Source organism: Spermophilus citellus (genome assembly GCF_964194105.1).
Source record: "Spermophilus citellus genome assembly, chromosome: 11".
NCBI lineage: Eukaryota > Metazoa > Chordata > Mammalia > Rodentia > Sciuridae > Spermophilus > Spermophilus citellus.
In genome coordinates, this window is record NC_138192.1 from 118713141 (window position 1) to 118725657 (window position 12517).

Genomic DNA, 12517 nt, shown 5'->3' on the forward strand with positions numbered 1-12517 from the left:
CTTATGTTTTTGTGGAGCAGCAGGTCCTCATCTTGCTTCACCTCTGTGTCCCTCCCAGGAGCCATGTTCAAGGCTCGCTGCCTCTTCTTATCCCTCCCACCTTGATGAATCATACCCATCCCTCCACTACGCGTTTCCATCCTCCCATCACCTCTGGGATCTGGCCTCTGACTCAGCTCCCAGGTCCCCTTAGGGGGCCCAGGCCTGGCTCCAGGACTCCAGTCAATACCTGGCTTGGGCTGAGAAATGGCAAGGGGTAGGGTGGGGGTGCCTGAATATTGGCTAAGAGCCATTTGGGAGCTTTTTAAGGTTGGGAAGGCGGCTTGGGGCATGGCAGCTGTCAGCACTTGACAGGGAGTTCTGTGTTTGCCACATTGAATCTCCCCGAGCTTCAGTTTCCTCATTTGTAAACCAGAGATAATTATACCATCCTCACGGATGAAAGCGAATGTGCGAACGAGCTTTATGAACTGTAAAGCTGTAGACAAATGTTAGTTGTTAGCGTTCAGGGATGGTGTTGTGCACACTAACTCAGCTTTCCAGGAGGACCTGGGGAGCACCTTACCCTTTCCTGTCCCTTTCTTCAGGCTGTCTGGGGCTTTGGGACTCCACTTCTGCCTTGCAAACCTCGTAACCCCCTGGACCCTCCCTATTTCCCAGCCCCTGGATTCTCAGACTGTTGCTGCATCTTTGTTTCTCCTCTGCCCTGGGGAACCAGAAAATCTTCAGCATAGAAGTTGGTTGTACCAGGCTTTATGAGCAGCCCCATAAGTCAGACTGGCTCCAGGGCCCCTGGGTCCAAGGGGCTGGCGCGCTGGTCCAGCATCGTCGCTGATTGTAATAGAGCAAGCTGACTTTCTTACCCTACAAGGCACTGTTTGGTCCAGAGTAGCTGGATGGGGGCCAGTGGATCCAGAGAGCCGCCCGAGTGGGTGGAACCAGTGGTGGCACAGATATTTGACAAGGGAGGGGGTCTCAGGCCTAGAGTCTGTAGGCAGTGGTTTGGGCTGTGGGGAGGGGGGGAGTGTCTGGCTGTGGGGGCGTGGGGAGCAGGTGGAGGGAGGGAGTGGGTAGTGTCTTGTGGGAAGAGGCCCTGTACAGAGCCACTGTCCTCTCTTACTACTTCCCCACCCCCACACCCTATGCCATGGAAACCAGGGCTGGCTGCCCAGTGTGCTCCTCGGGTGCCCACCCCAGCAGGGCCTGCTTTTGAGAGCCCACAGATTTTATTCCTGTTTAGGAACCACAGTAACTAGGGAATGGGCAACTAGAAAATGCAGCCTGGTTTGGGGGGCAGGCTCTGTGCAGGCAGGACCTGGTGTTACCAGCTCTGGCCGCTCCTCCCCAGCCCTATGTCCCTCCCACCCTTGGAATAACTGTCTCAAAGCTGGGGAGTGGATGGGGATGGGTGGCTGGTGAGTGTGAGAAGTACTGCTGCTGCTGCATCCAGCACACAAGAATTTATAGAGTGCCATGTCCTTTTTCCAAATCCTTTCATGTCTTTTTCATTGATTTATGTTGAGATAAAATATGTGTGTGTGTGTGTGTGTGTGTGTGTGTGTGTGTAATATATATATATATATATATATATATATATATATATATATATATATATCCCTTGAAGGGACCATGACATTTTACAGATGGTGATATTTCCATTTTACAGATGGAGAGACAAATACATGGAGACTCTAGTGACAAAGCTAACACTAGGCCAGCAGCCTTTATTGATCTTCCACGGTCTGCCTGGGATTGTTATAAATGATAAGAGACTTAGAGTAGAAACAAATAAACTTAGCATGAATAGCAGATAAAAAATAATATCCCTTAATTAGCATTTACTGAGCACTGTTGATTGGGTAATCATATTCAGTCCATCCCTGTGAGGTGGGTTCTATTATTATGCCCAGGTTACAGATGAGGAAACTGAGACTGGGAAAGCTACTGCAAGTTGCTTCAGGCCAGTGCTGATCGATACACCTTTCCATGATAGTGGAAGTGTTCGGTATCTGCCCTGTCCAGTGTGGTGGCCACTAGCCACATGTGGCTGTTGAGCGTTTGAAATTCAGCTGGTCCAACTGAGGAACTGAATTTTTTTGGTGGGGAGGTGCTAGGGATTGAACCCAGGGCCTCACATGTGATAGGCAAGTGCTCTACCACTGGGCCACACCTTTAGCTAGAACTGGGGTTTTTCGTAACTGTCATTTTTATTGAATGCATTTTGATAGTTTCAGTGTCCCTGTTGGATACTGAGTCCTAGGTGCACCGGGCCAGTTGGAGGCTTGAGACATGCTTTAAAATGCCTTCTCAGGGTTTCTCAAGTAGACACCCCTAACCACTACACTGCCCACTTTCCTTTTACTCTGAAGAGGTTCAGGGTTAGGGCTTGTGCAGAGGGGCAGCTCGGGCCTCTGTGGGTGGGTCAGATTGGGGGTTTTCTCAGCTTCTTTTGTTGATTCCATGCCTCCATCATGGCTGTGGTCCTGTTTGTTTCCTCTGGTGCCTAGAGGGAGCACACCTGGCTCTGCCCCACTGTAGGCTCTGACAGGAGGCCTTTCTGGTGCCGGGCCTCCATCCCACAGCCTGCAGCCCTCTGCTCAGGCATAGGTCTCATGTGTTTGAGCCCAAGGCTGTAGCATTTTCTACTTAAGCCTTTGGCCTTTTCCCTTTACTTTGGCTGCAACTTTCTTATCTGTAAAATGAGGATCATCCTGACTCATGGGCTATATGCTCAAAAAGACTCCGAGCTGTGTGAGGAGGATGAGTTGGCTGTAGACGTTTGGACTTGGGATGTGGCTTGTCAAGACTCCTTCTGGTCTTGCTCATATGATCAGCACTATCACAACAGGAAAGAGGCTGTTTATTGGCAGCCATGAATGCAAAAGGCAGGGAAGAAAATCATATCACCAAATTCTACACCCCTTTTCCTCTGCCTTAGGTCCCTGGCCACAGCTATATAGTTGCAGGGTCTTCCTGGTGATGACAGTGCCTGCAGATGGAGGGAATCTTGGAAAGCCACATGACCCGTGTTGTCCATTAGGATGGGGGTCTGGACAACACCTGAAAAAGCAAGGTGACATGGTTCATTCAACCAGACTCAGTCCCTCCTCCCAACTCCTATCTGTCAGGAGCAGGTGTACCCCATGGACGACTCCCCAGGACTCTTACCTAGAATGCAGTTGATTGCTCTCAGCCTGTCCCAACGACAGAAACCTAATTTACCATGAATGCAAACCCTTTATCTAACCTGGAACAACCCAATGTAATTATATGTGAGAAATTCAACACTTGCCTGGATAGGTCAGGCTAACCATGTGAAATTTCCTCTAGTACTTAATATACTTTAAACCAAACCTGAAACACTCTCAGCCTAACCCTTCTCCTTGTCCAGGGGAGACACTCATGTCAGCACCCTCTGGAAATTCCTACCTCTTGGTAGCCCACATCCTCCTTTCCCCTCACTTTCCTGTGGTGGGATCGCTTAGCAGCTATTTCAAGAGAGGCCCATGGAGCCTGGGTGTGATGGCGCATACCTGTAATCCCAGTGACTCAGGAGGCTGAGGCAGGGGATCACAAGTTCGTAGCCAGACTGGGAAACTAGTAAGAGCCTGTCTCAAAATGAAAAATAAAAAAGGGCAGGGGATGTAGCTTGGTGGTAGAGTACCCTCAGTTCAATCCCCAGTGCACCCCCCCCAAAAAAAAAAAAAAAAGAGAGGAAGGAGAAGGAAATACAGAAGTAGAAATGCCTGTGGGGATCTACTAGCCACAGGTAGAGGACAGGGTTTGCAAGGCCAGGCTGCATAGGAATGCTGGCCAACCTCCAACACGTTCCTCCCTTCCTCAAAAATCATAAGAGCTTGTCTTGGCCTTTAGAGTAAAGGCTACATGCTTAAGCTGGCATCCACCTTCTGGATCCATAGAGGCCAAAAGCCTAAGGATGCTCCAAGAGAGGAGGCAGCAAGAGGTACCTGTTTTCATCACCCATCTCTGTCATCAGTTGAGCTACCGGCCTCTGTGCCTGTACATTTTCCTCTGAACATTTGTTCATGCAGGTTCATCGTCATGGACTGCTTTTCCCTTTTCCCTGCTTAAACCAAGTTCTAATTCAATACCACCTCTGCTCTCAGTTGCCTCTTTCTCCCTGAGCCAAAAGTCATCACCAGCTGTCTGTACTCTTGTGGTTCTTATCTGCTCCCCGCTTGCCATCTCGTCATTCTTTCCTGCTTGCTATTCTAGTCATCTATGTATCTGGCTTGTCTTCCCTACCAGCCAAAGGCACCTGAGGACATGACCATGCCTTCTCCACTCCTTGATGCCACACTAGGAGTCACTCCTGGGCAGCTGGGGACTGTGTAGACCACAAGGATTGAGGCAGCAGTGGGGGACTGAGAGCCCAAGAAACTCCAAGCCCTGGGTAATACACAGAGGTAGGGCAGGACATACAGCTGCAGGGGGTAATGAGACTCTGCCTAAGAGTGGTGGTTGTGATGGCAGAGTTCTCAAAGTATGGTCCCTAGACCAGCAGCATCAACATCCCTTTGGGAATGTGTTAATAAATGCAGACTATTTGCCCCAAACCAGACCTACTGAATTCAAAACTGGGGGGAGGTCCCAGCAGCCCATGGTCTAGGGAACCCTCCAGGTGATTCACAGTAAACTTTGGAACCCACTACCAAGCTGGGCGCAGTGGCGCATGCCTATATTCCCAGTGGCTCAGGAGGCTGAGGCAGGAGGATCTCAAATTCAAAGCCAACAACTTAGCAAGACCCTGTCTCCAAATAAAAAATAAAAAGGGCTGGGGGTGGGCTCACTGATTAAGCGCCCCTGGGTTCAATCCCTGGTACAAAAAAAAACAAACAAAAAGCACGCCAGGGAGAGAGAGAGAGACAGGGCGGGGGGGCAGGTGGGCATGCACTGGCTTAAGATGAGAGGCCAACTGGTGTGGTGGGAAGTGTGTGGACTGTGGAGTCAGACCTTATCTGTTCAAAGCCCTGCTGTGAAGTTGGATGGCCAAGTGTGCTAGGACTTAGTGAAACTGCCTCCTAGGGTTGTCCTCCTCCCATGAGGGTTGGCAGTGGTCCCTACACTTTCATGTGCATAAGAATCACCTGGAGTGTTTTTGAAAAATGTGGTTTTTTGACCTCCCATTTCAGAAAATCTAATTTTATAGGCTGGGAAAGGCCCAGGAATTTATTTCAAAATAAGCTCCCAGGTGGTCCTGGTGTGGGTGGCTCAAGGATCGTTCTGAGATAAAGGGCCTTTTGTGATGCCTTTCATGTGCTGGATACTGGCAGTGGTGGCTGCAGCCATCTCTGTGGGGAGACTATAGCAGGGGACATTAGAAACTGTTGGGATGTTGGGACCAGCAGAATGCTCTGGTCTGGGGAGGGACAGTTCCCTGATTTGTGGGTTACCCAACACCAGTGTTTTCATGAAGTGTTTGACCCAGGGGTTGTGTTGGAAAGGCAGATATGGGCGTAGGGTCAGCACAGGGGGTGGAGGGCAAATGTGAAGGGGTGGTCCTTCCATGGCATGCTGAGTGTATGTGCCTCTGTGATTTGGCAGGGTGTGGGGGCACCTGCTCCCTACTTCCTGGCTAGTGTAACTATGTCTCCCACAGTGAGAGCTGGGCTTGTGGGTAGAGCACAGCTGGAATGTTAAGGACTGGCCACAAAGGTGGTTTTGACCATAAGGCCATGACATCTGGTACCCGAACATGATGTGGAGCTCCAGGATCCTCCATCAGTCTCTTTGGCCATGCAGTTTGGGGTTATGTCAGGGCAGAGACCACTATCTTCTCTCAAAGAGGCCTAGTTGTGCTTCTCTGGTGTCCGAGCCTCCTGCCTGGGCCAGATCCCCTCTGGGAGGGGCTTGAGGACTGCAGCTCACTCTGGATGGGTGCCCCCTGGTACTGTTCCTCCAGAGACCACCAGGGGTCGCTAAAGCCCCTGCAAACCTCACCAATCCAGCACAAATCTCCCTCTTCCCTGGGAGGCACCATAGCACTGTCCATCAGGGAGGTGACCCTGGATCAGGACTCCCAACTCCATAGAGGGGAGATAGGCATCCACCTCCAGGGATTGTGCCTATGATCTCAGTGTCAGCTGGGAGCCTTTGGCACCAAGTGCCATTCTGAACACCCCCACCCCCTACCTCAAGACAGCCAGCCTGAATGGTGGCCCCTCTTCCTCATCGGCAATGCTGGGAAACACAGGTCATAGCTTGAGAATGTGGCTCTGGGCGGGGGTGAGGAGATAGGAGGAAAGACATGTGGCCCCAGCTCAACAACCCCTTCTCTCTTGCTCAGTTTCCAAGTCCCTTCCCCAACCCAGATGCAAATGGGTACTAGTTAAAGGGCTGTTGGGGAAAGTAGCCCCCACTCTCCTCGTCCTTGGCCCTGGTGAGGCTGATGGGTAAAGGTAGGTTGCCAGTAAGTGTCCCAGAAGAGCCTGCCATGAGGACTGAGTGCAGGCCTGTGCCCTGGGGTGGCTGCTGGGCTGACCTGCTATGGCAGTCCTGGCGAGATGGAGATGGGGCTCTGGGATCCCTCAAGTTGGGAGGGACATCTCTGGGAAGGAAGGTGAAGATCTCACAGTTCTCTGATCCTCCGTGCCAGAGAAAGCAGGGCATGGCCTGGCTCTTCAGTATTGGAGGCTGATCAGTGTCTTCCCAGGCTGGCGAGCCTGGTGGTTTGGTCAGCAAAAGGGGCAGCACAGGGCCATTGCCATCGGCACCTCCTTTGGTGGACTTGTCAACATTAATGGATCACACAAAGGTCTTGAATGCCACAGTGTGGTGCCTCCCCACCCCGTCTTCCTCTGGGGACAGAGGCCCCCATGCCTAGAGTCCAGCCCCGCTGAGGGGCTCTGCTCTTGTCAGTGTCCAGAGCTGTAAGGAGAGGAAAGGCAGAGCGCTGCTTGGGAATGAGCAGGCAGCTAAATTCAGCTGGGCTGGCTCTGCCCCTCCCTCTCTTCCCCCTCCACTCCAGGCCAGGCTGCCTGTGTGCTCAGCAGGCGCCACCTTCCCAGCCCACCACCTTCCCAGCCCAGCCTGCCAGCCACCCAGCCTCTTGCTGGCCACCCCCACCTTCTCTGTCCCCCTCCAGGCTCCTTCCCCTCCCCCAGGGGCAGCTCAGTGCTGGGCCTCCCCAGGGTCCACCAAGTGGGGCTGGGCAGGCTGGGCTCCTGCTCCCTGGGGAGCCAAGGCGGGGTGGGCAGTGGGCAAGCAGCAGGAGGGCCTGGTGCCAGGACAGAGCCTTCGGAAAGGTGCAGGCTGAGGTCCGTGTGCAGTCTCAGGGTGAGTTGGGGTGCAGCCCTGCTGGGGGCTTGGGTTAGGGGAACCAGGAGGAGGGGCCAGGGGGCTGTGGCAGATTCATGTCTGTATTTGGCAGTCGGGTAGAAGCCAGCTCAGTGAGGCTGGGCCCCCAGCCAGTTGCGGGGGAGGGCGTCAGGGCCCTGGGGACACCCCTCCCCCAAGGCAGACTCAAGTCCCCCTGCTCTTCCCTAGGCTGAGCTGCCCTTTTCTGTGGATGACTCTAACTGCTTTCTCACCCCCTGAGAGATTTGGGGTCCCCATGCTCTAGAGCTGGGGCTAACAGGTGCCCCTGGGGTTTCTGTGGCAGGAAGCTGAGAAGGGAGGGGGAAGGGCAGACTGGACAGTGCCACCTCATTGGCCCTGGACCGAGATCAGGATAAGGCTTGTCTGGGGTGTGTGTTCCTCTGTTCCAAGCCCAGCTCACCTAAGAAGCAAGTGTCTTGGCTTTGCTGCTGTGGGGTCCCAGAGGCCAATACCACCTGCTTTTAAAGCAAATGATTGGTAATTTGGGCCCCTACTCTATGTTAGGATATGGATTCCCTACTCCAGTGGAATTCTGGGTCTCCCTCAAGGCCCAGGAGCAGCCCCTCTGTTGGCTGAATCCTTTGCATCAGGCAATTTCCAATGAGTCCCCTCCTAGGGGGTTTGGTCTTGGGGCAGAGTCTAGCAGTGGAGGAATCAGGAGCTTAGGGAGAGGAAGTGCCTGGGCACAGCAAACCCCCAGAGACCAGGAGTGAAGTCAGGGCAGGGCCCACAGAAATGGCCTCAACTAGGCTCTGGGGACATTTCCAGCCAGCTGTCTCTCTGCCTCCTCCCTCTCCTGGCATCCCTTCTGTCTCTCTTCCAGGTGGGTCCACATCCCCTTTCAGCAGTCCCATCACTTCTGACGAGGAGTACCTGAGTCCCCCAGAGGAGTTCCCAGAGCCTGGGGAGACCTGGCCCGGAACCCCCACCATGCAGCTCAGCCCCAGCCAGAACCACCGTTCTTCTGACACTGGCTCCAAGGCACCCCCCACCTTCAAGGTCAGATTCCTGGTCCAGGTCTATGTGGACCTCCATCCCTTTGTGTCCCCCTTGTTCTTCAGGAGGACCTAGAACTTTGTCCCATTAACCCTTCTTAACCAGCCTCAGTCAGCTTGGTATGGAAGAGACCACTGTCCCAGATCTCCCAGTCCCCAGGAGTCACTGCTATGCCCTGACTGTCATCCCTGACACTTTGGAGTTCCCCTTTAGGTCTCACTCATGGACCAGTCAGTACGAGAAGGCCAAGATGTCATCATGAGCATCCGTGTGCAGGGGGAGCCAAAGCCTGTGGTCTCCTGGTGAGTAGCAGCCACTCACAGGTCTGGGCCCTGTGAGCTGGCTTTGGAGGAAGGGAGTGATACCTGAGGGGCCTTCCCCAGGTGTTGGTCTAGGTGCAGCAGTACTACTCGCCAGCACACCCTGCCCCTTGTCCTGGTGCTCCAGGATTATTTGGGCTTCCCCTTTTGGGGAGAGATTTGAATAATGAATGGTTTCATGTCTTCCCACTTGAGACGAATGGGGAGTCCTCTCAGCCCTGAAAGAAGGCTGCCCACCCTTACCCCATCAGTTGATGGTAATGTTACTATTTTTTTAATACCTTTATTTTATTTTTTTATTTTTATGTGGTGCTGAGGATCGAACCCAGGGCCTCACATGTGCTGGGTGAGCACTCTTCCACTGAGCCACAACCCCAGCCCTGGTAGGGTTACTTTTGAGGCTCATTCTCTGCCCAGCCCTGGGCTGGACCCAGTCATCACAATTTGTTTCTGAACTGCCCAAACCCAGAGTTAAATGTGGGTCTCAGCTGAGATGCCCAGAATAGCCATTACTCAGCATGTTTTTCTATTGGTTTTCGGTTCTATTTTTCATTATTAATTGATCGGCTGATTTCCTCTGTGATTTTTTAGAACGTTTAAGTTCTTTCACATCCCTTTTGGGAAGTGGGAGAGCTATCTTTCTGGAAAAATAAAAATAAGACACAGGGAAATTTAAGGAATACTGAGAGCTAAATAAACCAAGTTGATGGCACATGCCTGCAATCCCAGCTACTTGGGAAGCTTAGGCAGGAGGATCTCAAGTTTGAGGCTAGTCTTAGCAATTTAGAGAGACCGTGCTTCAAAATAAAATTTAAGAAAGGATGGGGGCTGTGCCCTGTGGCATACCCCTGTAATCCCAACAGCTTGGGAGGCCAAGGCAGGAGGATTAAGAGTTCAAAGCCAGCCTCAGCAACTTAGCAAGACCCTAAGCAACTCAGTGAGACCTGTTTCTAAATAAAATATAAAAAAGGGCTGGGGATGTGGCTCAGTGGTTAAGCACCCCTGGGTTCAGTCCCTGGTACCCCCCAAAACAGAAAGGACTGGGGATATAGCTCAGTAGTAGAGTGCTTGCCTATGAAATATGAATCTCTGGGATCAATTCCTAGTATTGCAAAACAAAAACAAACACAAAAACCTACTAAATTGCATGTCTCTATTCCAAGTGAAGTGAGTTTGGAGAAGGGAGAGATCCAGATGGATTAAGATTGTCTGGAAGTTCTTGGAGCAGGTGGGAAGGTAGAATCAAAGTGAAAACCTTGTCCTGGAATCCAGGGGTGTCTGTGATCACTGGGACAGTTTTGGGGAGCAGATGAACAGGGTAGGGGAGAAGAGGCCTGTGCTTCTCTGCAGCCCTACTTTGCTGAGCATGCAGAGTACCTTGGGCTCTGGGACTGAGTTATAACCCCTATTTCAGGCTAAGAAACCGCCAGCCTGTGCGCCCAGACCAGAGACGCTTTGCAGAGGAGGCTGAGGGAGGGCTGTGCCGGCTGCGGATCCTGGCTGCCGAGCGGGGCGACGCTGGCTTCTACACCTGCAAAGCCGTCAATGAGTATGGCGCCCGGCAGTGTGAGGCCCGCCTGGAGGTCCGAGGTGAGAGCCCCACACTCTGATGAAGCCCCAACCTGGTCCTGTCCCCTCTGCTGACAGATTTCACACAGTCTCAGTTACAGGATGCCACACTGAAAGGGCTGTGGAGATCCCCTAGTCTGGCTGCTTATATTGTAGTTGAGTAAACTGAGGCCCAGAGAAAAGAAACAACTCGCCCAAGGTCACACAACAAATTGTTCCACTCTCAGCTTGCCACACAGTTCTGCCTTCCCTAGTTTCCATCATGACAGCCCCTGATGTTAGCCAAAGACCCTGCTTCTTGCAACTGGCCACCCTCCCTCCGTGTTCTTCTGAGCCTATGTCGCCCACTCTGCCCAGTCCTCTCCCTCACACCCTCTGTTCTCTTCCTCTTTGCTCTCCCTCCTTGCCCTATTGCTGTGCAGAAGCTCTTGTGGTTGAGGGTAGCAGTGGGGAGAGTCTGATGTCTGGACCCGTTCGGAGGGGCCCTTGATGTGACTTAGGCCTGGTGCATTGCTGGGACCCCAGGGGTGCCAGGATGGGTCCCCAGAGTTGAAGACATAAGGCAGGGGCATCTTGGGCTGTGCAGACAGGTCCTAGCCAGGCTGCCCTCCAAAGGCAGTTGCTTTCCTTCCCTGGGTTGCGGTTTACCCAGCCTCCCACCTCACCATGTCCTATGATGGCTCACGACCAGCAACCTCTCCTTAGTCCTTACTCAGCCATTGTCCCTCTTACCTACAAGCTCAGTCCCTTCCAGCCCAGCAGAGGCCACCTTTGGGAATGCCCCGAGATACCCCCAGGCACCTCCTGGAGCCCAGACTCTACTGGTCATTGCCCCGCTGCCAGCCTTACCTCCTCACCCTCCCTGGTGCCTTTCATTTCTATGGCTGCCACCTGTTTGGTTTCTAAATTCTTCAGTGCCCCCTTCCCTGGCCTGCTCCTTTTCCAGGGTCTGGCCCTGCCTCGCTTCTCTGTGTTAACCCATGTCTTGGTGCCTCTCTCTTTGGGATTCCTCCCTAACATCCTGTAGGCTTTGGGGTGTTCCTGATGCCTGTGAATGCCTCTCCCTTGGCTGCTCAGGGTCTCTGCCTGCCCAGGAACCCTGGGAACTTGGCCTCTGGCTAGCCTCTGGCCCTCCCACCCTGGGCTGACCTTGGGGGAGCTGAACATGGCAATGCTCCCTAGAGTGTTAGAGGCAGCTCCATATCTAGAAGGGCCTTAGCCAGGTCTGTGCGTGTGCGTGTGTGTGTGGTGTGCTGCACTAACCTGCCGCTTGCTGACTGAGGTTTTTGTCTGTACACAGGCGAGTGAGCTCAGGGGGCCGCCTGCGCTCCCCGCCGCTACCCTCCGAGCCGCGCCCCTGTCTCAGGCACCTCTCGGACCTCGCTGTGTTTCACTGCCTCCTGCCCACAGACCCAGCCGGCCTGCTGGCCTGGACCCATCCCAGCCTCCCCTCCCCTCCCCAGCCAATGCAGCACCCTGGAGTAGCCCCTGGGCCCCTGGGGACCCTCCCTCTCCAAGTGGCTGTGCAGGCCAGGAGGCCCCCAGATGGACTGAGTGCTGGGAAGGTGGGGCATGAGGGTTATCAACCCTCCCACACTCTTCCCATGGGGACCACCAAGTGAATGCATGTGCTACGCTGCTACAGGCCTTTGTCTGTCCATCTGTTTGTCTGTCTGTGTGTCTGTGACAGTCAGGGAAAGATACCTCTGAGCTGGAGTGGGATGAGACAGAACAGAAAAGGACAAGACATGGCAGGGAGGGCCCCGAGGGGCAGGGGTGTGGACAGGAGGCTCACAAGGAGTGGGGCAGGGCACTGACCATTCCAGTAATGGGTTTCAATGGCACGACACTTTCTATTCTACAAGAGACCAAAAATCAGAGGCCCGGGGCTGACCCCTGGCCCTGGCAGGGGTAGGGCCCAGTGGGGACTCCCTCATTCACAGTCAGGGTGGGGGTGCTCTGTCTGGGAATGAGGGAGTTAGCCAAGCATGGCACAGGAGCAGGGCCATTTGTTGGGGTGGAGGTATTTGGAAACACTATTTCTTAGCTCAAATAAAATCCAGTTTGTACCCAGTTGGTGTGCCGCGTTTTCTTTTCTGCCGCCGTCACTGCCACCACATGGCCCTTTGGTTCCCCTCTTGATTCCCTCTTGCCTTTTGTGACTTTTCCCTCCCTGGGCCAACCTGGGTGGCCATCTCAAAGCCAGGTCTAGGAGCTCCTTGCTGTCCTGGCTGGGTGGGTGGACCTTCCCTGTCTCCAGAGGAACAAAATGCATCTCTCTCTCTGTGTCTGTC

At 53.4% G+C, this 12517-nt stretch overlaps 1 protein-coding gene across 28 annotated transcripts in view; it reads left to right on the plus strand.

Annotated features, from left to right (window-relative positions):
• Nucleotides 1-12517, plus strand: part of SPEG (striated muscle enriched protein kinase) — a gene marked incomplete at its 5' end in the record, with an annotated part of 56034 nt that overhangs the window by 17689 nt on the left and 25828 nt on the right. For 26 of the 28 annotated variants that reach the window (XR_014017999.1, XR_014018000.1, XR_014018001.1 and 23 more), the window contains 3 exons: nucleotides 8162-8337; nucleotides 8548-8636; nucleotides 10069-10244. Coding sequence is in view for 21 of the 28 variants with exons in the window: in XM_081261115.1 (XP_081117241.1) it covers nucleotides 8162-8337; nucleotides 8548-8636; nucleotides 10069-10244 (441 nt within the window). Of the gene's footprint in view, nucleotides 1-6219; nucleotides 7297-8161; nucleotides 8338-8547; nucleotides 8637-10068; nucleotides 10245-11523; nucleotides 12298-12517 lie in introns of those variants that run through there. The other 2 variants (XM_081261128.1, XM_081261125.1) reach the window with 2 other exon arrangements.